The sequence below is a fragment of the Alexandromys fortis genome, unplaced genomic scaffold, assembly GCF_014885135.2.
Source record: "Alexandromys fortis isolate MF-2015 unplaced genomic scaffold, M_Fortis_MF-2015_v1.1 scaffold_18, whole genome shotgun sequence".
In the NCBI taxonomy this organism is placed as follows: domain Eukaryota; kingdom Metazoa; phylum Chordata; class Mammalia; order Rodentia; family Cricetidae; genus Alexandromys; species Alexandromys fortis.
The window spans coordinates 6,627,665-6,655,164 of record NW_026067897.1 but is presented as its reverse complement, the minus strand read 5'-3'; the positions used below and the strand labels follow the sequence as shown (position 1 = coordinate 6,655,164).

The 27,500-nt window shown below is 43.5% G+C and overlaps 2 protein-coding genes across 11 annotated transcripts in view; one reads left to right on the top strand and one right to left on the bottom strand.

Annotated features, from left to right (window-relative positions):
• The window catches only part of Clvs1 (clavesin 1), a 103,515-nt gene extending 80,988 nt beyond the window's left edge, over positions 1-22,527 (top strand). The window contains exons 3-5 of the mRNA XM_050164125.1: positions 12,340-12,450; positions 15,543-15,778; positions 20,889-22,527. Of these exons, the coding sequence (XP_050020082.1) occupies positions 12,340-12,450; positions 15,543-15,778; positions 20,889-20,976 (435 nt within the window). The 3' untranslated portion in view covers positions 20,977-22,527. The remainder of the gene's footprint in view (positions 1-12,339; positions 12,451-15,542; positions 15,779-20,888) is intronic.
• The window catches only part of Asph (aspartate beta-hydroxylase), a 209,180-nt gene that overhangs the window by 26,542 nt on the left and 155,138 nt on the right, over positions 1-27,500 (bottom strand). For 5 of the 10 annotated variants that reach the window (XM_050164096.1, XM_050164090.1, XM_050164049.1 and 2 more), the window contains one exon: positions 22,660-24,967. The exons of 2 other annotated variants lie outside the window; for them this stretch is intronic. In XM_050164096.1, the coding sequence (XP_050020053.1) occupies positions 24,817-24,967 (151 nt within the window). In that variant the 3' untranslated portion in view covers positions 22,660-24,816. Of the gene's footprint in view, positions 1-17,463; positions 17,640-22,659; positions 24,968-27,500 lie in introns of those variants that run through there. 3 more of the 10 variants (XM_050164054.1, XM_050164081.1, XM_050164072.1) reach the window with 3 other exon arrangements.

Sequence of the window (27,500 nt, the reverse complement as noted above, 5' to 3'; positions counted from 1 at the left end):
TGTCTCCTTTCATCGCCTGATGATGCCTATATGTTTTTCTTTGGGTTCACCTTCTTATTTAGCTTCTCTAGGATCACGAATTATAGGCTCAATGTCCTTTATTTAGGCTAGAAACCAAATATGAGTGAGTAAATCCCATGTTCCTCTTTTTGGGTCTGGCTTGCCTCACTCAGGATAGTGTTTTCTATTTCCATCCATTTGTATGCAAACTTCAAGAAGTCTTTGTTTTTTACTGCTGAGTAGTACTCTAATATGTACATCTTTAAAACCCCTTGTCAGTTGTCCCCGGTGGCTTCTAAGCCCTTTCCACGGCAGACCGCCACCTGGTGGTGATCGCCCACTTTGGCGCAAGCCCCGTGCTGCAGGAATTGCTGGCAGCTTCTGCTGGTTCTCAACCGCCCTCATTGCAGTTACAAAACTATGCGGTGAGTTTTACACCAAAGGGTTTTGCCTAGCGCTGGTCTTGCCGCTTCCCTGCACCCACCCTACGGTGGCACCCAGCTGCTTCCCCACTCTCTGTGGAGTCTGGAAATAGGGACTTACGTCACTATTAGGTAAGGTAACAGTGACTCACAAACTCATCAGAGGGTCTCCGTACCTTAACTTTAGCAATAATGTATTAAGTACATTCTTAAAGCCAGGCCATAGAGAACATGAGCTGATTCGCAGGGTATTTTAAAGTAACGACACTCATTAGCTTACTAAAACAAGCTATGACTTTCATATCTTTTCTAGGGCAGGACAAACATAGAAACGGTCTAAAGGGACTTTTCCAGAGGGCATCCACTTTCATTTTTGCACCTAATTACAAAATGTTGTCCATACAGTGTTATGTAATCGTGCTTGAAATTATTTATTCATTGAGGGAATGACTGCTAATGCAGTGTGCCCTAAATCAGAGTAGTGACATGTTCAAACAGTAAGTGAATAATTTGGGGTTGGGCATACACTTGGTGATGAATCACCTGCCTATCACCTGCAAGACTTTGGAATGCATCCACATCAACACACACACACCCAACACACTACACACCACACACACACACACACACACACACACACACACACACACACTGCATCAAGCTGCCCACCACACTGTATTCCAATAGACCCCCTCGTTGAGCTGTTGATTATGACTGGGAAGCATCACTAGGAACTGTTTTTGGCTTCCACTTGCCCCCAAACAGACCTTTCACCTGCTTTCCCAGCCTGACATCATTGCTTTCACCTTTGGCTCTAGTGAACGCACTGATTTCAGAAAGGTCTTGCACTCATCTGTGGGGCAGAGTCCACAGCATGTTGAGCCTGTGAGGAAGCCTGGTCCCCCCTTGCTGATCGGCTACACTTTGGCATAGCACATTAAAACAAAGGCTGACCCCATGTTTCCTGTTCCGCATTCCTGTCAACAGAGAACACAGACTCGCACAAATGTCATAGATTGGAGTAATTTCTGTGAATAAGTTATTGCTGCCATAGAAGCTATTTGCTGTCACATGGCAGTGGCCTCTCTATTAACTAAACAATAGTGTGGACAGAGTTGCTTTTAATTATTTACATAACTATATATGTTCCCTTAAATCCACTAGTGCAGGAATGTCACCCACAGCACGTACACCCTTGTCTCCCTTTTCTTCTTGTGATTTTTCCCATCAAATGATCACCTCTCGCGGGAGTCATAGCCACATGATCTTTATAATATCACAGAATTCAGTGGGTCTCGTGGGATGAACAGAAGCTCAGCACTTTCCGCACGTTATCGGTGATTCTGACAAAGTTTGGGTGTTCTTTAATTGGGACTATTCACACAAAGGGAACGAACATAGACCCATTAAGATGATATCTTTTACGAAATGCAAATGTAATTATCTATTTCTCCTTGCTGTGACTTTTCTATCCACATGGATATTTAAAAGGGAGTTTGGAAATGACTGCTTTTATGTGGCAGCCACTCCAGCCAGTTTGAATCCACTTACCTTAGCTGGCTCAACTCCACAAACCAGTCAATTATGCTGGTACAACACAACATCAATTCCTTCAGATTGTGCAAGGACCGGTCCTCAGTTCCTCATTGTACCCTCCACCTGCCTTCAGCTAGGATTCCCTTTCGAGAAAGAAGTATTGGCTATAAAACAATGTTAAATTTGCAGAAAGACTGAAGAGGGGAGCATGTAAGATCAACATCTCAAGACAATTTCTCCTTATTTAGGAAAAGTTCTAAGATCTGGGGTGGTGGCACCTGCCATGGCTCTTTCTTCACCATTTCTCATTGTCACCTTCTCATGGCTAGATTTGGGACACTGAGCTGGTCAACCTTCATTGCCCATTCTAGGGGAAAGGACAAGTTAGGGGTCCTTTGTTTTATATTTTTTGCTTTTTGTTTGTTTTTAGAGGAAGGGAAAGTGTATTTTAACCAAATGTACCTTATTGGGTTATTAAATGGTACTGCCATTTTAATATTTACAGATGTTAAAAACAGTTTTTTTATTTTTATATGTTTTTGTAATTGGAGGTTTCTCTCTCACTCTGCAGTTTCTGAATAAACACTCAGAGGCTTATATTAATCACAAAAGTTTGGCTGATGGCTCAGTCTTATTACTGGTTAGCTCTTACATGTAAGTTAAGCCTTACTTCTTATCTATGCTTTGCCATATGGTTTCTGGCTTGTTACCTCATTTTCTACATCTTGCACCCTTGGCAGCCTGGATGGCATTTCCAAGACTCCACCTTCATATTCCTGTATCTCTGCTTGGGTTTCCCTCCTGGTTCTATCCTGCCTTCCAATAGGCCAAAGAAGCTTTATTTATCAACCAATGAAGGCAGCACATATTCACAGCATACATAAAGACATCCCACAGCATTTTTTATTTCTAAGATTATAGTAATATAATTCCAACATCTGTTGCTTCCACTTCCACACTCCAAACCTCCAAACCTTTACATAGTCCCTCTCCTTCAAATTCATGGCCTCTTTTTTCACTAATTGCTATTGCACACATATGTGTACATGCCTATGTATATACATATATATTTCTAAATATAACCTGTTCAGTCTATATAATGTTACTCTTATGTATGTTTTTAGGATTGACCATTTGGCACTGGAAAATTAACTGGTGTGTTCTTCTCTGTGGAAGACCACTTATCACACTTCCAGTTGCCTATAGTTGTGCAGGGTTCAGGTCTTATGAGATTTTCCCCATCTATTTTGGCTATGGGCACTTATGTAGGTGAGACTTTTTGGGTGTAGCTTCTTGTAGTTTCTTGGAGACACAATCTCACAGCAAAACGTCTGGTCCTCTGGCTCTTACAATCTTTCTTTCCCTTCTTCCATAATATTTCCTATGCTTTGGGTGTAGGGATATTTTGTATATACACCCATTGTAAATACAGCTCTGCATTTTGATTGGCGGTGGTTTTTCATACTGGTCTCCACCTGTTATAAAGGGAAGTTTCCTTGGGAAGGGATGCAGGCTTGACTTACGTAAGGAATAATATTTACATTCATACCCCGAGTTCTCAAAATTCCATGGTTATTGGATCCTTACAGCACATGTCCTTTTAGACACTGCACAGTCCAAATGCTTGGTCACCAGCTGTGTCTGCTTCCTCGTTTTCTGGAGCATGCGGGCTTGTGAGTGTCGGCTGCCTACCAGTCTCAGGCTTATGAATATCAGCTGCTTCCCCGCCACAGGCTGAAGAAGTGTGCACTGCACACTGCCCGGGGAACTGATAGAGTTCTACACCAAATGTGTAAGAAGTCGCTCTGCCTGGAAAGGACTTCCATCTTTCTGCACTGCAAACATGAAGATTTGTGTTCAATATGAACCCATTTCCATGGTTCCTTTATAAACTCTGTCTCGGTTTTCCATATGAGAAATGAAAGTCTTAGTGTGGTAGCAAATGGATCTGAGTAACCTAGTGATAGTTTCAGCCTTTCCCAGGCTCCATTCTTCAACCAGGGATGGCATTGGTTCTCAGGAAAGACAGAAAAAGAACAAGGATGGAGAACCAGCCCAGCAGTTAAGAGAGGGTACTACTCTAGCCAAGAACTGAGCTCAGTTCCCAGCACCCAGGCTTGACAACTCACTACTCCAGGATGACCTAAGACTCTCTAGCTTCTGAGGGCACCTGCATTCACCTGCACATACCCACTTATAGACACACCCAGGTACAAAATTGAAAGCAAAAGAAATGTTTCATAAAGAGGAAATATAGAAAATATAAAATATTAATCAGGTTTCTCAATAATTGCATGTTGGGTAAAAGACCAAATGAAGTAATAGCCTGCCTCCGGTTCTTGGATGGTTAAACATCTCCAGCTCCAAGTTACAGGGCCCTTGCTCATTTGCATGCTGGCCTTCTGTTTAAATGGCTTTCACAATGCAAAAGAATAAAATTTACCTTGAGTCCAAGGTCGTTGCTAGCATTGGATTACAATATCAATCCCCTTGCTTTCAATAATAGAGCTAACATTGCACTGAGCACAATAAACTCTACTTTGGGTTTGTGGGGCATAAGGTATCTTGTTGAGACTGTCAACAGTGACTTTATTTTAAATAACTTCACTGGGTGTGATTCATACACAATGATATACATTTCTTTTAAATGCACGGATCTGTGGACTTTAGTATTTTCACAGAATTGTGCAATTATTGACACCACATAATTTTCTAATATTTTTCTCATCCCAGTGAAGAACTCTTTTTTCCATTAATATTCCCTGCACAGCACCTCTTTCTTGCCCAGAATAGTTACATTACAACTAGGGAAAATGTTAAATGCAAGGATTGAGAAATTCGTAATTAGAGTAGACAGTGGACAATTAGTGTTGTTCTTTATTGCCCCCAAACCATGTGCTCTATAAATATCAAATGGGTGATGTTTGGAGAGCTAAGTGAAGGAGCACAGACATCTGCCTGTGAGGTGTGCTCAAAGTACACAGCTGTAAAATCAGGCACAGCACCATTTTGCATGGAGGTCACTACAAGCTACTACAATGTCATCATCTACTATCTCTGACCCTGAAGAACCATGGGCAAACTTTCATAGAGATGTGTAACTAGGACTGTGTCTTCCAGGTTCACTCAGATAGAATTTGGCTCCCACAGCAGGGACCACAGATTATCTACAGCGTTTTCTCCACTCTGTCTCACATTCTGGCTCTGTTCTATTACTGAGACTGACCTGAGTATGTCATTGGCTACCTTTCCTTATTCTTACACCCATATGCCCATCAGGTGGTACACAGCATCACTTAAACCCACATGACCATCAGGTGGTCCACAGTAGTACTTACATCCATACACCCATCAGGTGGTACACAGCATCAGTTATACCCATATGCCCATCAGGTGGTCTACAGCATCAGTTACACCCATATGCCCATCAGGTGGTCTACAGCATCACTTACACCCATATGCCCATCAGGTGGTCTACAGCATCAGTTACACTCACATGTGGTCCACAGCATCACTTACACCCTTACACCCATCAGGTGGTCCACAGCATCACTTACACCCATACACCCATCAGGTGGTCTACAGCATCACCATAGCATACTCCTAATATTTCTTCTACTGTTTGTTTCTGTCAGATGTATTCTTAGATGTAAGAAAGGTTTTCCTAGTAGATAATTCTGATGGTCCATGATTATGGATTCCAGCTCATGATTGTTTTTTACTTTACTGTATATGGACTTATATTGTTTGATAACAATGTCTCATATTATATTGTCTTCCAAAAATATAGTGTTTGTTCCATAAGAATAGACACTTCATGGGCTGGGAATGTAGCTCAGTATCTATGTTGAAAAGTTCTTACCTAAGGCCTTACACTTGGTCCCCAGAACTGCAAGAAAGAAAACAAGAGACCACAAAGCTACTATTAGATGTTTTATCTCTGTCTGTGTGAGCATATCTTAGTCAGACTCGCTATAGTATGTTCCTAGGCCATGAAAGCATAATGGAACTAGTTGATTGGGCTAATATAGTTGACAGATAGGAAGTTAGGGTATGAACCATCCTTTTCTACTAATCCAACTTCTTCCAGTTCTCTGGCTCTTACAATCATTCTCCCCAGTCTTCCAAGATGGTACCTTTGGTGCAGGAATTGTGTTTTAGATGTATCCCTTGGGACTGGGTTGCCCAGAATCAGTTGCTCGCTCTCTGTGCATTGACCAGTTGTGGTTTTTTGTGATGGGCCCTGTCTGTTTCAAAAAGAAGCTTCTTCTGTGAGGGTTGGAAGCTACACTTATCTGTGGGTATAATGAAAAGTATTTAGAATGCAGTTAGGAATTGTACCAATATTGCCCAATATTTATATGAATGAGAGAATTTTTCTGATACCTCAGGTGATGCCCCATAATTCACAGGTAGGTCTCCTTTCTGAGACAGCCATTATCAAAATAACTTAGTTTTATGAACTTGAATGCATTGAATCCTAGATTGGGGAAGTCCACTGAAAATTAAGGGAATGAAGAGAGGATTTTTTATTTAAAGTGTTGACAGTATCAGTTGTGATCTGAGATATATGTTTTGTATGTTTTTGTAATAGAATAAATAAATATTCATTCACAACAATGAATAAAATGTTACCATAGAATGAATTATTTTCTTAAAAAAGGATGACAATGGCATAGCATATAGAGTAAGGTCACAAGGATGCAGGAAACCCTCTGTGAGTCATTTCTGGTAAGTAATGGGTTTTTCATTTCTTCAGCAAGTCCATCATGAAGGGCATGTGGCTTAATGTAGCAGACACGAGTGATGTGTATAAGACCTCTTCCCTTCCAGATATGCCCCAATGATGTCACAAAGCAGGAGTGGAGTGTGTGTGTGTGCGCGTGTGAGTGTGTGTGTATGTGTATGATAATTTTGTAAAGAATTTTTAAAAGATAATAGCACAAGCCAGGCAGAGGTGGCACACACCTTTAATCCCAGCACTCGGGAGGCAGAGGCAGGCTGATCTCTTGTGAGTTCAAGGTTGACCTGGTTTACAAGAGTTAGCTCCAGGATAGGCTCTAAAGCTACGGAGGAACCGTGTTTTGAAAAAAAAAAAAAACAAAAAACAAAAAAGGCAACAGCATGTTCCTGAAAGAACCAATTAGCAACAGAATAGCTTAATGATACAACTTTCAACAAATTCAATGTTCAGTATAAAATATAAAGCACTTATGAGAATTTGTGAAACTAATAAAAACCAGAAAAGCCATAATGCCCAGGGTATATTATAAGAGTGGTGGTATATTTTCTTTAATGGACAAATACCTAATTCTATTAGTAATAATTGTCTCTCCCTCAGTTGTTGGGTTTCCCAAGATTCGCATAGTTGAGTTAAAAGCATGAACACTGGAATTCAGGATGTAATGAGTCTTACGGGCGAGCTGTTATTTTCTCTCTCATTTCTAACATATTTGGCTCTATTTTCTTATGTCAATAGATGTTGCTCTTTCTATGAAAGAAAATGCATTCGAGTGTTTACATGGTTGACACACACAAGGAAGCTAATTGTGCTTTTTGTGTTGCTCTGAGTGAGTGTTAGATGTAATAGCATGTAAAGATGTATTAGTCTGGCTCTTGATGCACAACATCCAAATAATTCATGTGTGTGACTGTGTATGTGCATGACTATGTGTGCAAGTGTGTGCTGTGTGGGTCTGTATGTGTGTGGGTCTGCATGTGTGTGTTTATGTGTGTGATTGTGTATGTGTGAGGATGTATTGTGTGGATGTGGATGTGTGTGAGTATGTATGAGTGTGTATGTGTGTGAGTGTGTATTGTGCGAGTGTGTGTGCATGTACATGCAGGCACACCTAGTCCTCTGCACAGCTAGAGACCAGAGGCTGATGACAGATGTGTTCCTCTGTTGCTTTTCACCTTGTTGCTAGGATCCCCCACTGACTATGGTCCTGACTGTTTTGTCTAGACTGGCCAGAGAACCTCAGGGATCACCTCTCTACCTATCTCTTCCTACAGCTGGGAATACAGATCAGCTTTTTCCTGGGTGCTAGGGATCCTAACCGAGGTCTTCATTCTTATGCAGCAAGTACTTTACCCACTGACCCACTTTCCCTTCCCTAAACAACTCATAGTTGACTATTACCCATTTTATTGTTTTCTCTCAAATTATGTTTGTGTTGACGTTGAAGAGTTCCTATACGTACTTATTGCAAAGTAGTTACAGACAAAAAGGAAGAGTGACTATTTAAAAGGTCAACGTTTGTGAAAGTCTTCCCCCGAATGTCCTCTGTGGTCCTTCTGCTCTGCTTCCTTCTCACAGAGACACCGGGACTGTGGGAGTTTAAACACGAACTGGCAGAGCGCATCATATAAAACAAGCCGACTCTGCTAGCATCGATTTCCTCTGTGAATCAGCCATTCGAGGGATCTGGGGCTCCCCATGAATTGGCTTTTAAATAACGAGAAGCAATCATCTATTTGCCACTTACAGGTCCTTGGGGAGACTTGAATGAAGATGAAGTATTGGGTAATAACCGTAATGTATTTGCTACGTAATAGTCAGGTATAACCCCTCCTTAAGGTCAGTGTGGTTAGAAAAGCTGGACATGACTTTAATAGCAAATTAAGTTTCCAGTGCTTGGGTTCAGTTCTGCTGATACAGAGTGACCAGGAGGCCAGATTTATATTCTACCCCTGCTATCTAGGTGCTAGTCGAGGTCACCTCCCTTGTCATCTTGCCTGGCCAGCAATGAGATTGGTAAAGCTAGCAATATAGACAGCTCTCTTCTTTGGAGCTTTAGTAAGAAGTAAAAGAAGCAACTGATATAGATGTCTTGTTTGGGCTTAGCACGCTGTTACTTATCATCAGAATTTTGACCAGTATGTATCTCTGCATTGACTGATGCCCACTGTAAAAGGAAGCTTCTTGTGCCAAGGTTGAGATCATCCAAGAGCTATGGTCTAAGCATAAATATTTAGACTGCAATTTGCTAGAATAGGCATTTAAGCAAACTAACAGTAGCAGGTACAACGCTAGAGTGTATAATCTCCCTAGCCATGGGCTTCTGGTCAACCAGGGTTACAGAACCAGGTATATAGTTTGTTCCTATGGATGAGGCCTCATATCCTATCAGAAAGTGCTTAACTTTCCTCTAATGGTTGTGCTATTATTACAGCAGCAGGCACACTTCACTGAACCCCGAAGCTCTGTTTTGGGTAGATTCACAGCTCAGCAATCCCAGAAAGCCTGTCTCAGCCCCCGACAGTGCCGCTGTTGCAGGCTCACGTACAGCTCTATATGGCATTTCATGTGGGTGCTGCTCATTTGACCTCAAGACCTCACGCTTGTGCAGAAAGCAGACTCACCACTCACACAGCTGCCAGTCCCAAAGTTGTCACGATTGTCAACACCATCCTGACAGGTTGTAGTGTGATTCTCTGGTGCAGTTTGCTCTTGATGAATGGCACACATTTTCATGTACCTCTTTGACATCTGTACGTTTTCTTTAGTGAAATGTTCCTCCATCGCTTGTCTTTTGCACATGTTCTAATTGGACTGTGTATTCTTGCACGTTTAATAGTGTTTCTCTGTGTGTGTTCTATATATCAGTTCTCTGTTTTATAGGTCTTGCTTTTGAGTCAAGTCTAAGGGTCAAGTCTAATGTGCTTGCCTAGTTCAAGATCTTGAATTGACCCCATTTTATTTTCTAAAAGTGGGGTGAAGGCTTAGGCCAGGGATGACTTTGTATTTTTCATAGTAAAGAATGAATAAGAAAGAGAAAGAGGCCTAAGCTGGCCTAACATTGGTTAGTTTGAACAATCTCAAGGACTCCTGGGTGTGGGGCCTTCCCACATGGTCTGGGTTCTGAGCCTGGAGTCCCAACGCAAAGGAACAACAGTGCAGCTTTCCAGAGCCTGAAAAAGACATTCGGAGAAGTGTGAGATGGGGTGACTCATCTGGCTGGGAGAGGAGAGCTCCAAGGCTCCTCATTTGCTTCCTCACTCAGCAGAGACAGCCCCTCCCTAGTCAGGAAGATCCCATATGTCAAAGCACCAGACACAACAACTACATGATGTTAATACAATTACATAGACTGATTTTGAAAGTGTACCAGATTTTTAGGCCTGGAGTCAACCCTACTTAGTCCTAATGTGTATAATCCCACCCATAAATCACCAGGTTCTATTTACCAATACGTTGTGAGGGATTTTTCCCATCTGCACTCATAAAGAACAGCCTGTAATTTGATTGGTTAGTATTATTCTTGTTTTGATATATGTTTCATGGGAGGGAATTGAAACATGTTCCTTTTATTTTCTGGAAGAGATTGTATGAAATTGGATTTTTCTAATCAAATCATGTAAGCCCGAAGAATTATTTTTATGACGATATTAATTTTCTTAGTAATTAGAGGACTATTAGAATCACCTGTTTCCTGATGAGCTGAGCAAGTTTGAAATTCAAGTGATTCCTGTTCTTTAGGCTGTTAAGTCCCCATGAAGAGCTGTAGCTTTGTCCCCCTTTTGAAACTGACAAAGTGACAGGCACAGTTTTATTGCTGACATTGGTGTTTTGTGATCTTCCTTTTAATCAATCTTGAAAAAAAGCCTGGAAAACCTCATTGACCTTCCTAGATCACCAACTCCTAGTTCCATTGATTTCCTTGACTGTTTCTCCATTTCAAAGACCATTGATGTCTGCTGTTTTCACTGTTTCCTCTCTTCTTTCTGTGGCTTCCTTTCTTCTCCAAACTCAAGTCTAGTTGGACAAGTGAGGGTGAGAAACTATGTACAACTGCAAAGGCAACCTAGGACTGCTCCTACACAGAAGGGAACTACTCTTGCTGAGACTTACAGGGCACTGGATGGTAGTCAGGCCCCCTGTGGTGCACCGTCTCCAAGTCCCTCCCATTCTCCTTGACAGAAGGGTAATGGGCCAAAATGTGTTTGAGGTCTACTTTGGTAAGCACAGTTGGTGGAACGTGCAAGAGGGCAGCAGCCATGTCATGTCTGGAGAACATTACACACAACGGCAAATACTGAAGTTAGTGTAAATGATCCCTCAGTCCCGGTATTTGGTGGTAGCTCCATTGACTTTTAAAAATTAAGATAAATAGAATGAATAAATGAACTAAAAGTGTCTAGTTTAGCCTTCAAAATATTTCATTCTTTCCTATTTTGTAAAATGTCTAGCTAGAAGTAAAAGTTATTTTTAAGATTTTTCAAATGTCAGCCCTTAAGCTCAGTTCTATATACTTTCATTGGAACTAGGTCTCCTCATGGCATATGCCCAGGGAGCCTGTAGATACAGAGAGTTCTGGAAAAAGTTAATAACCCTCTTTGCTTGTGATTATACTAAAACAGAACTAGGCATGGCATTTCATACACCCATGGAGAGTGTTCTTTGCCTGAGCTGCTAGCCATCCTGCCTCTTGTCTTGTTACAAGCCTTTTGTTGTGATGAACCTGATTGACAGCAAGCTTAGTGACGCAAATAGCATTTAGGTGTTGCCTCTTTTTCATTCCCATTAGCAATGGTCTGCTGAAACCACACATCAGGACTTCCTGGCCTTTTCCCTCCTGTGGATCTGAAATCCTCCAAGCAGTTTACCAGCTTCTGGCCTGGACTCCAAGCTAAGAGCCATTATGAAAATGCTCTTATGACCTGATCTTTACAAACTGTGCTGAAATGCAGAGGAAGGGGATCTCGTGCAGTTAGGGTGGTCAACTATCCCTCAGTCAGCATTAATTTTTCTCTAGGATTTGCTGTGTGCTTCCAGGATGAAGTGGACAGAAAGTACAGAGAGCAACCAACAGTACATGCTGTCAGAGGGTCATTCCAGAGAATCTCAGCTCCTAAGATCCTTTGGGGTCCTTTTGCAGTCTGGTCTGATGCCACCTGCTTAACTCACTTAACAAGTCCAGGTTCTAGGCTATTGTGAAGATGGCATAACATCATGGAGAGAAACGAGAAAGAGAACAGAGTCTGAGAGCTGTGCTCTGGCTTTCAGGAACTGAAGTGTGCTAACCCAATGCCTTGAACACCTCTGAGTCCCAGTGATCTGGGTCCCACACACTCTGTACTACTTGGATGACTCAGATGTGCTGCTTTGGAAGACTAGCCTAACCTACGCACCATTTTTAGGCTGCTGATTGAAAGGAGGATAAAGAATGCAAGAGGACAACAGGGAAAGGTAGGCAGGTGAGGAGTTGAGCATCCAAGTCCTTAGGCAGGTGAGGAGTTGAGCATCCAAGTCCTTCCTTTACCGGAAGTGAGAGCTTCTGCCAGAAGAGCAGGCTGTCGCCTGCATTGCTACATGGCTGTCCCCTAGGCGAGTGTCGCTAACTGATGTGCTCTCTCGCTCTCTGTATTTCCTTCGCAGGACAGCTTTCCTGCCCGCTTCGGAGGAGTCCATTTTGTCAACCAGCCCTGGTACATCCATGCCCTGTACACGCTCATCAAGCCATTCCTTAAAGACAAGACGAGAAAGCGGGTAATGAGAAAAAAGTGTCTTTTAACTTCTGAATGGATTGTCGGTGCTTTACCAAGGTTTTGTAACTTTTGAACATTTGCACCTTAGCAGGAGTTCACAAATAACTTGTATTTAATAAAAAAAAAACTTGGAATAATGGGTTATTTTCAGAGTGCCAGACAAACAAAAAGACACTTTGAAGGCATGCAAATACCAGATGCCAATTTCACTACAAATGCTTGTGGGAGTAGCTCCCAGAGCCACTTCCTGCTCCTATTCTGTTCTCCCATTTTTGTATTTGTGGGGTATGTGTTTTGTTTGTGGGGGATCTTGCGATGTAGCTCAGGCTAGCCTCACATTATTTTTGCAGACTTATTGTAATTTTATGTAAGTGAGTGCTTTGCCTGCATGTATGTGTGTGTACCACAAGCATGCAATGAACATGGAGGCCAAGAGAAGGCGTCAGACATCACGGGACTGGAGTTAGACCGCTGTGAGCTGCCTTGTGTGTTGACACCAGAACCCAGGCTTTGCTGCAACAGCAATGGGTGCTCTTAACTGCTGAACCACCTCTCCAGCCCTCAGACTCAAATTCTTAATCCTTTTGCCTCCACGTCTAGAGTTCTAGGATTATAGGCATTCACCCAGTGGCTACTTCTTGTTTATGGACTATGTCAGTAGCTAATATTTTGTCCTGTATCGTCACAATGAAAAATGGGTCTTTTGTTTCTCTCTTGGCTCCTGGATGGTAACAGCCAGGTCTATCATAAGTAAGGCTGAAAGCATTTCCCATTGGATGTGATAATCTTTAAAAGAACACTTTAAATAATAATGACTCCAGTCGGCATTTGAGAGGCCAGACTCTTTCATCAAAGCAGGGTTGGCTCGGCTTTCTGTTTGGCCAAGCAGCAAGCATCCGCTAGCTCCTCTGAATCTCACTGTCTTCATCTGTTATGTGGGGAGACTAACTCCTACACCCCAGACTCTTTGGAGCAATTTAATGAGATGGCATATGAAAACATAGAGCAAGATGCCGTTCACATACCAGACACTTGATAATTTTCTTCCTTTTCACACTTTATCTCTCCCTCCACTAGTTTTACTAAATCATATTTGACAAGTAAACATTGTGTGCTTAAGACACATAACATAAATTCACTGTAGAATGATCACCACAATTATAAGATATCCATTACCTCAAATGTGACTGATGATATCAAGTAGCCTGAACACATACACATACATACATACACACACACACACACACACACACACACACACAACACTAGGGTTCTGAATTCCTAAGCCTTGGATGTTTCTTGGTCTTTGGAGAACATTTCAGTAGACTATGGAAGAAAGACAAGTCCCTGTTTCCAAACAAGGACAGAACTGAGAACTAGACATCACAAGCATCAAGAAGCAAGAACCCTCTGAGACATTCTACAGTTTGCTCAGGACAGTATCAAGAACAACCTTCCAGGCATTGTCTGCAGCATACCTTCAGGCCTTTGAGAGCCTGCATTTTCTACCTAGCATGGGGACAGTGAGCTCCTCCCACAGTGAACACTGTCTGCTGAACCAGAGCAGGGGTTTTCTGGAGCTCTTGACCCAGGACAAACAGGTCCAGCCTCCTTCCTCCGTGTTCCTCTCTGCCCACTGCAGCAGAGCGATCCCAGAACTGCTGTTGTGAGCAACAGGCCCTGTCCTTTAAGATCTGAGATCGTATAGATACAAGCACCGAATGTGAACACCAGGGATGGGACTTCGTAGGCTTCTAATACTCCAGCATCTACTATAGAGTTTCATAAAATCCAGAATATTTTAATTTATTCCCAACAAATCCTTTTTTATTAACGTTCATTCATATCCAACTGCGATGTCAGAAAATGCGCATTGTGGTCCCGGACCCTGCAGCACCCAGAAGATCTCCATGCTTTTCTCTTTTGTCTTTACGTGAGGCTGTTTACAGGCCAGGGTAGAATGAGGAGAATGGGGTAACGGGCGATTGTTGCTGAAGTCCAAACGCGGGAATTTTCAAACTCACATTTCAATGCCACCACTGTCGGCTGTGGCATGTATGTCCAAGCATGTAATTGATGGTGTTCTACTGGAGTGCCACGTATTTACTCCACGCAGTTAATCGTGTGTAACTTACGCACTGGATTAGTTCATGCCTGCAGTGTTTCTGGGAACCAACGTCATCACAGATGTACTTTAAATCAACTTTCAAGATCAGTTTCTAAATTGTAGTCCGTGACAATTATCTACGTGTTACATGACATTTGTGAATTTATCTAAAGATACCTGAAATGTGAAGCCCCCTCCCTCATTTTGGCCCGCTTAGATCACTCAACACTGTGTGCTCAGAAAGCACAAGCCCATTTGGGTGTCGGTACTCTATGTAGGCAGGAAGGGAAAACTGCCCCGAAGAACTTCCCACAGCACATGCTCAGGACACGCTTCTGCACCAAACAGGAACTGACTGAGCTTCTCTCTAGTACACACACACCATCTTGGGAAATACAGGCTATGTTATCAGAGTAAAATAGCATCTCTCTCTTCCTAAGACCCAATGGAACACATTGGGGCAGAGCCATTGGCTACAGAAGAGTTCATGGGGAGAAGGGCATGGAAAATCAGCATGCGTAGGGGATGGGACTGATTTAGGGAGGAAAAGCCGAGTGGACAAAGACCGAGGCTGCAATTGCTGTGGCCTGAGACGATGGTGGTGGAACTGGGAAGGTTCTGGGGGCCAGAGCGCTCAGATAGGAGGCACTCAAAGCATGAATGGTTTGGAGCGATTGTCATGACCTCCCCATTCTCAGCAGCAGTAACTAGGACGTGCCTGTGTGCAAATTTGGGTGGTGGTCAAATTAATGTCCACTCTATTCTTAAACTTCATTTTTAAAAAAAAAAAAAACAACTATCAATTCAGTTGTTTTCTAAGCAATAAAATAGCGTGTTATGATGGCTAAGCCATGGGGAAAAACAATCGCCTCTTTGAAATCCATGGGCACTAGAGACATATACAGTCTATCCTTGCTGAATTGTGTATTAGACCAAACACTTGTCATATTTTAAATTTCTATGTTGGTTTTTTTTTTCCTTTCCAGATTTTCCTACACGGAAACAATTTAAACAGCCTTCACCAGCTAATACACCCCGAATTTCTGCCCTCTGAATTTGGAGGAACCCTTCCTCCTTATGACATGGGGACTTGGGCCCGGACATTGCTTGGTCCTGACTACAGTGATGAAAATGACTATACCCACACTTCCTATAACGCCATGCACGTGAAACATACATGCTCCAACCTGGAGAGGGAGTGCTCACCCAAACCCATGAAAAGGTAAGGCCTGCCAGAGGGCGTGAGCCGGCCGACTTAGACCTACTGCGGCATAAGAAACCGAAAACTTGGTGGACACGGAATTGACTAAAATTATTTTCATAGGAGTTTACAGCAAATGGGTCTCAGCTGACCCAGAAATGCGGTTGTTCCCTTTCCACAATTTGAGGGAAGAACTTAATATCCTGATTACAGTCTGCTTTTTTAGATTGTGGGCAAGTGCTGAGCTACTCGGATGGAACAGTAGGCCTTTGGGATACGCTGATGGCAAAACGACTCAGTAGAGAATGTGACTATCGTTTGTCTCTTTGAAACCAAAGGAGCATTGTTCGGCGGTAGCACCATTAGACATTAGGGTTGTCAATACAAATAAGATAATGAAGGTGTGCCTAGGAAATACACCTGGAAAGGCTCAAGAGCACTGTTATAAAATGACTGGCACTTGAGCTGCTCTCAGAGTTAACAGGGAACTGGTGTGCCAAGCCTGAGGGATGGAGGAGGAGCAAAGCCTTACGAAGATGGACGGCACTATGATGTGCAGGCTGGTGGGTGTAAAAGGGGCTGTGGCACTATGATATGTAGGCTTGTGAGTGTAAAGAGGGTCGCAGTCATGGAGTAAATCCCCGGAGAGAGCTGGACTCCGTTGGCAAAGTGTGCTGCATGGGTGCTCGGGACGGTGCCCTGAAGGAGGTTGCTTTTGGGTTTTCTCTTTTTCTGTTTTCATTTTTTTCTCTCTCTCCCTCCCTCCCTCTTTCACCCTTTCCTTGACCACTGTACTTTTGTTCTATATTTCTGATATGGAATCTGGATTTTGTTCGTGCTAGTTCAGACAGTCTAAGATCTACCTACATCCCCAGCCTGAAGGTGGCTTTTTAAATTTGCTATACAAATGATCCTGGCACACTCTCAACCGTGGCTTCTAAGGCTAAAGACCCCTTTAGCCACCATCTCAACCCCCACTCCCATCTCCCCATGTGTGGCTAATGTGACCAGACAAGGGCGGTCCTTCCACTTGTTCTTTCGTGAACAATGCACACTTGTGCTCACACCTCAGTGTTTTCTGACATCTCATAGTGAGGACTCTTTGCCTGCAGTTGCACTAATAAGTAAGGCAGTCTGGATTCTGTAAGCACCAAGAAAGTCTTTCCTCACAGTGCTGGGACAGAAAAGCAAAGATCAAGAAGTCAGGACCGTTGTCATCTTTGAAACCTCTCTTCCCAGCGTGCAGATGACTGGCTTTGGCCCTTGACCTCAGAAGATCTGTTTTTCTCTGTGTTTGTGTCCTAATTTCTTCTTAGGAGAACAGCAGAAATATTGGTTTAGAGCCAGCTCTATTGATCACATTTGACTTTAATGACACCTTTTACATCTCTGTCTTCAAACACGGCCACCACGAGAGGGACTGGAAGGAGAACTCCGGTCTGTGAGTTTAGCAAGGGTGGGAGACCATCTGGAGTCTATATGGTTATATTGCACGGGTCTTTGTCCCACAGAACAACTTATATACCTGATGCTGCACAAGATCCTAGAACACTGATATACCACCATAGCCATTGCTTCATTGGTGAGCATTTATTCAGGCTGTTGTTTAGATTTTTTTTTTCCCTATTTCAATCATCTTCTCGACATTTGTCTCTAGCTTGTCTGTCCATTTTCCTAGGAAGGTTTGTCTGGGAAGTCTCAGATCTCTGCCGTTATGAACCAGAGGGCCTGTGCTCTTCAGTTTCATCCCATTGTGCACAGGGGTGTCCGGAGGGGCAGCTTTACCAGCCGTGGTTAAGAACCAGCTTCCCCCAGACACAGACAGCTCACTGGTGGAGAAACAGAACTGTGTATTTCACGGCATCTCCTCATCTCTTGGAGCCTGCAGGGATGCAGAGAAAAGGAAAACAGAACTAGGGGGAGCTTCAAAATAAACTTCTCTGCTTTCCCATCTGTTAGATCGATCCTTTTCTCAAGCCCAGATGCCCAGGCAACCTCATTTTTCACTGTCCAGACTCAGGCAGGCAGGGATGGAGCAGCGTGCCCCTGCTGCACGACTGTGTCAGAGTTGCTAACGGATGACCTTGGAGTAGGTTTGTGAGCTCCAGTAAGCAGCGCAGTCCTAGCCTCTGACACGATTCTCTACATGCTTCAAGCCCACTTGGAGTGAAGTGCTCTGAGGACCATCTTTGGAAACTGAGCCTTGAGCATACGTGTCCACTGAGTTTCAAGTGGCTCATGGTAATGGTGCTTCCCTACAGAAGAGCGTAAAGTAAAACCTGAGACAACTGGCAATGGGTGGTTGCAGCAGGTACTGGCACCGAGGACAGGTGTGTGGCAAGGGTGTCCCAGCACGGAAGCCTAGAGAGTGCTAAGTTGTGGAGATGAAGCCTGGAATGCCTTGGAGTCCCCAGGATGTTGGAGATGCCTCGTGGTGATACTCAGATGAATAGAAATGGGTTCATTTAAGATATGAGTTAGTTAGAAATATGCGTAGGCTATTGGCCACACAGTGTTGTAGTTAGTGTAGTTCTTGCGTAATTACTCACATCCGGCGGCCAGGAAAAAAAATGAGCAATCTCTGTTTACAATCACTTGACATCAGTCAGTGGTGACAGATGAGAGTCTGAAAACTATTTGAGATCTATTCCATTCTCTCTCACCATCGTGTGGGCACAGAAAGTTTGAAAACAAACCTAAAAGTCATTACCGTCATAGATAATAACTTGAATTGACAAAGCATTTTAAGACCTAAAAGGATGGAGACAGTTTGGAGACAGGAAGCAAATTTACAACGATGAAAATGACGATTTCACCTCAAGTTTCTTGAATAGAACCTTTGAGAGAGGGAGGAGAAGGGTGAAAGTCAGGCTGCTAGACACTGATGCCAGAGCCGAGCTTGCGGTCCTTGCTGTCCCCAGCAGAACATCGACAAATGGTGTGAACGTGCCGCTCTGTCCTACAGTCACCCCCACGGATATGGTGGGTCAGCACCTGGCTGACGAAGACAGCCCGGAGCAGAGACTTCTAGAAATCTTGACACAAGTAGAATCCAGTTATCCTCAGTGAGGAGTGGAGTTAGGGAGGGAGAACTTGAACTAAAACTGATGTGGCGGCTTAGATTAATGCAGACAAATTGTGATAAGTATTTGCACAACTTTAATGGAAAACCAGACTCACGAAACCAAGGTTCCCGCAGAGTACAGGAAACAGGAAGGGGCCCCCGAAGCTTCTGCAGAGCCCAATTTATCAGTAAACGTTCTCCTGAGGCAAGCCCGCCCCCAATGGGCGGGCTTATCCCTACATAAAACAAGGCTTCGAAGCAGACTTCTGTTGGGATTGTGCATGCCCTTGCCTTCCCCAGCCAAAGCTTGTACACAGTGGACTCAAGCACTGAGCAGGCACAGCCTTCGCCTCCTGCCGTGTTTCCGTAAACAATGCGGTCTGTACTTTGTAGCAGGCATTCTATTTACAGGTGAATGAACACGGGTTTATGTGGACGCTGCACCCTAATGGGAGGGACTTGATCATCTGTTGAGTCTGATATTCAGGAGGCCCTTGAACCAAACCCCATATGCAGAAAAGGACAGATGGCAGGGATCTGTGCCTCTGGTAGAAGGAACAACAGATAGGACATAGATGTTTTCCAAACCAGGTTCGAGTTCAGCGTGAAGGAGAATTTCACGGGATTGAGGCATAGAGAAGTGAGCTTTCCGGGATGGCTGTCTTCAGGAAGAGTGTGTGAGCGGTGCTGATGAGAATTAAACCTCACTGACTCCAGGACTGGGGTCCAATTAGGTCCAATTAGGCAGTGGGTTAAAGTGCTGGAGGTAGCTGATTTTCTGGTTCGTAGCCATACTGCTGGGATCCTCTGGGTCTCGTTCATGTTTGCTGTATTTCATTTTTAGATGAGACCTCAAAACATAGATTAGGCTAGCCTTGAACCCACGATCCTCTAGCCTCCATCTCCCACATTCTGGTTGTACCAGTTTGAACCTCGAGGCCTGTTTGCCTTGATGTCTTCAGGAGTTTCTCATTTTTTCATAATTATGCAAAAAAATCTGCATTCCTTCCTCTCGCCCAACTTTCACGCTGGGCTCTTAGATAGGCAGAGAAACACGTAGGAAGTGTGTCAAAAACCCGAAGTTCTACTGCTGCCTGTGGCTCGTGGGGCCATCCCAGCAGTGGATGGATCCATTTCACTCCCAAAACACCACGCACATCTAGTCAGAGCATTTGAGTTGATTGGTGTTTATAGTAGAAACTTGCTGTTTGTGTGTTTCAGGGCAATTGTAGAGATTTTCACTTTTATTTTGAAATAGATCTCATTGTGTCATTTAGGCTGGTCCAGAACTCACTATACTTCCCAGGGCAGCCTTGAAAGTATGATTCTCCTGCCTCTCTCTCCCCATAGCTGACATCACATGAATACACCACCCATATGGTCAATCAGCCTTGATTGACTTTTTAGACTTGTGCTTTCTGTGTTACATACATATTATAAAAGGGGCTAAGAACCTCGGGAAGCAAGTTGTTTCCCCAGTAGAGTGGAAGGAAGGGTCATTAGGCATTCCGCGAGGCAGCTCTGCAGGCCACAGCGCTTCCAGGGACAGAGCTATAATGAGCAGACCTTGCTCTCCACTTTGCCGTATCGCTTGCCTAACTTACTTGTTTATTGATTCTTTAATTTGTTTCCTGCACTTAAAAATGGAGACAGTAGCACCATTTCTCGGGGCTGTGAAAGTGTTAAGCTCAGACGTACGAAGGACCCCTTAAACACGCACCAAGCACACTCAGAACACTTATTAGTGGTTTTGTGTCTAAGGATTCACCTTTATTTTCATTTGATGGATGGACAGAAGCACAGAAAGTTACGCTCATTTTATGGTATATGACAGCAAAAGGCTACAGGTCAGATTCAGCGCAAGAAAAAGGCTTATGAGTTGAATCTCAAAGTGGCTCTAAGTTCAATTATCAGAAAAAAAATCAAAAAATAAAGTGGTGTGTGGGAACAGACAGCAAAAAGGAAATACTAAGTAGCTGTCCTCCATGCCTTGATTCTCAAGAAGAACAACCGCTACCAGCACGAACTGTCTGTGACTGTGTGTGTGTCTCCTTCCTCTCTTGTTAGATCTCAGTCTGTGGTAGAAGCTGGGACCCTGAAACATGACGAGAAGGGAGAAAACGAGAACACTCAGCCCCTGCTGGCTCTGGACTGAGCCACGTCGCGTGATGCTCCCATGCACAAGCCTCCAGTGGAGCAGCCGCCCAGGGAGCACCCGGGCGACTGACCTACAGACACATGGGCTCTGCTCGACAGGAGGTCCTCCACTGCTTCCCCAGCCATGACGTCAGCAGCCATTGGTCTGAGCAGCCCACACTGGACAAACATCGGAGGGATGCTCCTCAAGCTCAAGTTAACCGATTAATTTGTTTTAGGGAGGGATTAGGAGGATGAAGCGAGGCATCTGTGTAAAAAGGATTCTCCCTCCCCACACATTTATGGTAGCAAATGCACTCACACAGGGAAAGACTGAATTTGCTGCGCACACACTAGGACAACAGTTGCTCTAAGGAGTCACACGATGACGTGCATTTCCAGATAGAGACAGCAGAGTGAAACTGTTCAGACACAAGGTCAAGTGTAACGGAGTGCAGAACCCCGAGACAATAGTAGCTACACTAATGACCAGTTTTATTGACTTACGTTCAGACCCATCACCAGCATCTAAGTGCTCAGCCTGAAAGCATGACCTCACAGGTCATGGGCAAAGTCCTTAACTCAAATATCCTGCAAGAATGATTTGTTAGTCGGGCCACCAGCTAACTTCATGAATTGGATGTCAAGAGGACACAGGCAGTTGACAACTGACTGCTTCATCTTAGCAAAGTGATGTCCTGTAGGCGTTCATGGGAATGTCTACAGAGAGGAGGCAACTCATTGAAAAACAACATACTGATAAGCCCATTCAAGTTAGTTCTTGGGTTCCTATCCAAGCAAAGGAATGTGCTAGCAAGACACTTGGTCCCCACCCTCCTATGAACTGTGGAGAAAGGCCCTGAGCAGGCAGTCTGTCACACAAAAAGAGCCTCAAGGATGGCTTAACATGTAAGTACTGAGCTAAGAGAAGACAAATAAAATGCCAAGATGAAATGCCAAAGACCACTCTACGTCTGTATCCATTCTCCTTAGAAACGGACCCCAGTCTCTACTCGCAGGAAGTCAGACAGGAAACAGACATCAAAGGTTAGGATATTTTATCTGTGCCATGTTTCCCCAGACCCGTTGAGTGTACGTAGATACCGTACTCGCCACCTATCTGCGTGACATAGGCACTGACTAACACGGCCAGAGTGCTTAACCAGAGTCAAAAGAAAATCTCAGCTGATAATGCTTAGTAAAATATGTCACACTTTAAGCCTTTGGTAGGTTGATTTGTTAGTTGAGCAACCTCAGAAAACAGGAAACCAATTCAACTTGCAGCCATAATCACCTAAACAATATGGCTAGTCGTGAACAATATGGCTCTCTCTTCTGTCTACCTTCTGTTCCTGCCTCTTTCTCTCTCTGTGTCTCTCTTTTGCTATCCCTCTCCCTATCTCTCCTCTTCCCCCTTCTCCTTTGTTTTTTTCTCTGACTCTTCCTCCCTCCTTCTGTCCCTCCATCTCTCCATCCCTCCTTCCCATGCTGGAGATCAAAATGAGGCCCTTGTCATTCCAGGCAAGTGTTTCCCTCCTGAGTCCCGAGCTACATTCTAGACATACATTCCTTCTCAGTTGATCTACTGGTTCATTACTAATTTTCACTAGTAGAGAATAGTAACAAATACTGTTTTTATGTTCCAACCTTGAAGGAGTAATACTGAGACAGAATTCAAAATATTTCTCAAACAATTGCATCATCATATATAAAAGTACCAATTTATTTGGTATAGACCTTCTGAATCATAAAATAACAACCCTGAAAAATGTCTACCAAGGCATTGGTGGAATCATCTTTTCTCATGACATGAGTAAGAGAATGGAAAGATTAAAGTGAATTAGAAAATCTTTTATTGCTTGGGTTTATAAAACAAATGTGGGATCCAAGTACTCAAAATATGTCGTTGTTCAACACATAATGACAGTAATGGTTCTTCTGGCTTTTCACACGACAATATTTAGAATCCTACTGTAATGACCATATTTTAAAAACCATGTTATATTTACTAAGTCAAAAGCTAATTTTCACTTATTTCTACCATTTTATGACATGAATGTAAAGTGACGGTTTAACAGTGAGAACATATGGTTTGCATTTTGTTATGTGTATGTAATATGTTGGAGAACCAAACCCAATAGGCGGCCGAGTGTCACAACATGAACTCTGAATTGTATTGCCTTTTGTCAGTAAGTTCCTCCATTTAATAAATACTGAAGAACGCAAACACCTTTTGTTTTCTGAGAGTTTGTTTTCTTTTCTGGAATTTGGTGATGACTTGCTATTTTCCTTCCATGCCTTAGAGGAATTTTTGAACATTGACAAAAGAAGGAAAAAGTACCTTTGTAAAATGAATGGTCACATATTTTGTAAACTTCCTACTAAAAGCTAGTATCCTTAAGCTAAAAGAAAAAGGATCAGTGCCAGTTTCAAAGAATTGCTCGCTAAGTGGGGTCCAGAGAGCATCTTCCCTTGACACTGTCTGAAAAGAAGGCATCTGTGTTTTATCCACCTATGTGGCTGGAATACGTGTCATTTCTGCAGCATTGTTGTTCGACTGGCTTAGGGATCAGTGCGTGAATGGCATTACATTCTGAGGCTTGAGTTAGCTTTAACTGTCAAACAGAAAATCCAAGGCAGTGATGCTTTACAGGTGAAACTGATCATCTTTGGAAGGAGTGGCAAGATGACTTTCTGCTCTTCTACCTATGCCATGCGCCATACTCAGATCAAACACACAAGTGAAACGCTGTTTCAAAATAATAATTACTAGGTGGCAGGCTTTTTTTTTGAGCATGGACGATGGAAACTGCCTGCGAATTCAGAATTAACAAATTCTACCACCTCCACCTGGGGGAGGATCCCAGCATTCCTGGGAACTTCCTACCCTGCTCTCCTACATGGACCAAATTGTGAGGAGACTCTCAGAAACCACGCAGCCATCTTCTTGGCATCCAAGTGGACCTAGAGCAGGTGGCCACTGCAGATTCCAGGTCCTGTGTGCAGAAGGCAGAGAGTCCAGGCTATCTGGTCACCTGACCCTGAGTGGGAACGTTCACGTCCATGTTAGATCTTCTCTGAGCCCCGTTATCTGTGGTATTGTCTTATTACAACATAAAATATTTCCATGGCTTTGCTCAGTGTCAAAGAGAAAGCGTTGCTCTTAGGAATAAGAGCTTGGTAGCATTTCCATGATAAGCACAGAGACAGGAGAAGATGCTGAGTCTAAGCGAAGATACACAGGGAGATCCAGGGGCAAGGGTCGGCACAGTTTATATATCCCAGAGTAACTTCCCATTTATATTAGGAAAACCAAATAAAGTTGCCTTTATCACAAGTGTTTTTTTTCCTCTAAAAGGAATATGTCTGAACTGACCAGAAAATTCCTACTTAACAGTCAGAAGGGGTGCATTTGTACGTCTTCTCATCAAAGTCGACAGAAACGCAGGGTAGATGGTGACAGAATAGTTTGGCTACCTAGAAAAATATAACTGCCTAGAAAAATTACAAACGAAAGTGAGTCATTCACAGTTTCTCCATATGGTATACCCTCTGTGTACACTACTCCATGTAGAAAAATATCTTTGGCTAGCAATGTAGACACAGCCAAGTGTTCCCCTTCAGTCCAGGCAGAACATCTGTGCTGCCACGGGTGACTTGAAGCAAGGGGCTTCCTAAATGAATTGCAGTAAGGCAAATTCTCCTCCCAGCGATTTCCCATCCAGAAGGAACCCTAGAGGTCTTTAGCTGCAAGGCAAGGGGACCAAAGAGTCACGGTGCTTGAAGGTCTGTCTCTGCACCCCAGGAGAAGCAGAAAGGCAGCCTCCTGGGAGTGCACCCAAGGCTGTGATGATTCCTTTTAGATTGCAGGAAGGCTGCGCCTCTGCTGAGGGGTCAGCTCCGGGTGCCACACATCCACAATGAAGATCAGCCGAAATGACGAAGCATCCTGCCACACCTCGTGCTCGAAGGAGTCGTCAAAGATGAGCACCTTGCCTTCCTCCCACGTCCTGGAGGAGAAACACATGCACTTGTCAGAGTGGCCTTGGCAGTTTCAGTCTCATAGGCAGGAGGACCTCTCCTGAGGAGGACCTCTCCTGAGCACCGCTGGGATATGACTGTGTCACCAGGCCTGGAAAGAGTCTTGCATTAATGATTAAGAACTCAAGCTTCTTATTAGGGACACCTGTCTTGTCACTCTGCACAAAGTACATGCAAAGGACACAGGCTGGTGATCAGGACATCCTGGAATTATTTCATACCCTCCATTTAGTCTGGATCCCATCTTAAAGCAGACTTGTTTAGCTGAACAAGTATCTAGAACAGTGGTTCTCAACCTTCTTAATGATGTGATCCTTGAATACAGTTCCTCGCGGTATGGAGACCCAACCATAAAATTATTTCACTGCTACTCCATAACTGTAATTTTGCTGCTGTAAAGAATCATAATGCGAAAATCTGACCCGCAGGATATCTGGTATTCACTTCCTGTGACAGGGTCATTTGAATCTCAAAGGGGTCTCCACCCACAGGGTGAGAACCACTGATCTAGCTGCATACCCTGGTAGCTCACACATGAGACAATTTCCAGGTGAGTCATTGCAGGTGAGACAGCTGTCTTGTCTGTTATTCCAGAGACTGGCTAAGATTTTTAGGTGGTGAAGACCAAAGTTTCCATTCCCAGGACCCACATAAAAGCTGGGCACAGCTGGGCAGTGGTGGCGCACACCTTTAATCCGAACACTTGGGAGGCGGAGGCAGGTGGATCTCTGTGAGTTCGAGGCCAGCCTGGTCTACAAGAGCTAGTTCCAGGAAAGGTTCCAAAGCTACAGAGAAGCCCCATCTCAATAAAATAGAAAAAAAAATAATGGCTGGGCACACAACATGAGCATCTGTAATTCTAGTGCTCCTATGGGGAGATGGGAAGCTGAGTGACAGGGTCATCCCCAGGAGCTTGTTGGCAGCTGATCTGGTGTATGCACTGGAAAAGGACAAAAGAGAGCCCTGTTGCGAACAAGACAGAAGGTGAGGACCAACACTCGAGGTTGTCTCTGAGTTTCACACACATGTGGAATACACATGCGGTATATACACATGTGTCTGCATTTGCCCTGACACAAATGTGTGTACACACACATGCAGGAACCCCCCCCCCCCAACACACACACAAGTCTCATGTATGTGATCATATCACCAGAACTTCTCTCTGCTCTGAGGCTGCTGCAGGCTTCACTGAGCTTAGCTTATCCACCGAGGGACATGAGAGCTGTGCCCACCTTCTTGGCCCTTGTAACTGCTGCTGTAAGCAGGGATACTTTCGCTCTTGGACACTTTTCATCCTTCCATCTATCTGTCCATCGCTCTGTCCAGTACACCTACCGACAATGCTCAATTTCTCTGGTAACGCTAGACCAAGAAAATTACTATCTCTCTGTTTAAGATATTTTAGGGGAGGGCAGTTGGCTGGTTTTCTCTTTCTCTTTTTTTCTTTCTGGTTTTGTTTTTTCCTTAGCTTCCTTTTTTTTTTTTTTTTTTTTTTTAGGTTTGATTTCACTCGGTCATGAATGCCTGTTCTGCCATTGGCTGCCCATTCTAGGTTTCTGTCCTCTGTAAACCTTTCAGGGAGCATTGTATCCCCTATATCCAGAGGAACTGTATAAAACAGCCAAGCAACACATTTGCAGAATTCAAGATTCTAAGCTGAGAGGCATGCCATAGAAGGAATGGGCAGATAAGTGGGTGGGAGATGGGGAGGGTGGATTACACTTTTTATTGTAAATATTACTTTTTATAAGTTAATTAACTTAGAAAATTTATTTTAAAATCCCCCAATAGGTCAGTTATTATTTCCTGGGATAACTGTCTCCCCTAAATTCCTCCCCACTTTTGAAAATTACCCTATTTCTCCTTGTCACAAAAGGTGCGGGCACACTACTGCCATCTAGTGGCTAGAGGCCAGGGATTCTGTTGACCATCAGGACCAGATATCCAGGGGCAAGGTCCATAAAATGACACCAATTCTGTTCTCAAGGAATGTGTCCCTACAATAGCGCTGTTCCTGCTATCCTGCTATATTGTAATTCTCTGCTAAGGTACAATACAAAATTCTAAACATTTAAGTAGAATTTTAATAATAAAAAAATTTCCTAGAGAAATTTTCATGTAAAAGGTGACAGCATTTAGCTTAGTCTCACTTGACATATATCATCACATTAATATCTACGTATAAACGCAGGCACACTGACTCACCTCACAACTTTCCGTGGATTGTGGAGGCGCTGCAGAGCTACCAGCGGCGTGTTTCTCTTTAGACTAACGTCCTATTTAGATTCTGAGTCTCACACAGCTCTCCTCTACGGTACAGCTGGAGGCCCTAGGAGAACTCTGCCACACTGACTTAAAATATTCCATGTGTAACCCACTTGCATAGCAGATGAAGCTAAGAATATAAACAAGATTAATTTCCAATCTGCCCATCTTTCTAAACTAGAATACTACTTAGGAGACACCTAATTTGGTTTTCAGGTCACTGGATATAAGAGT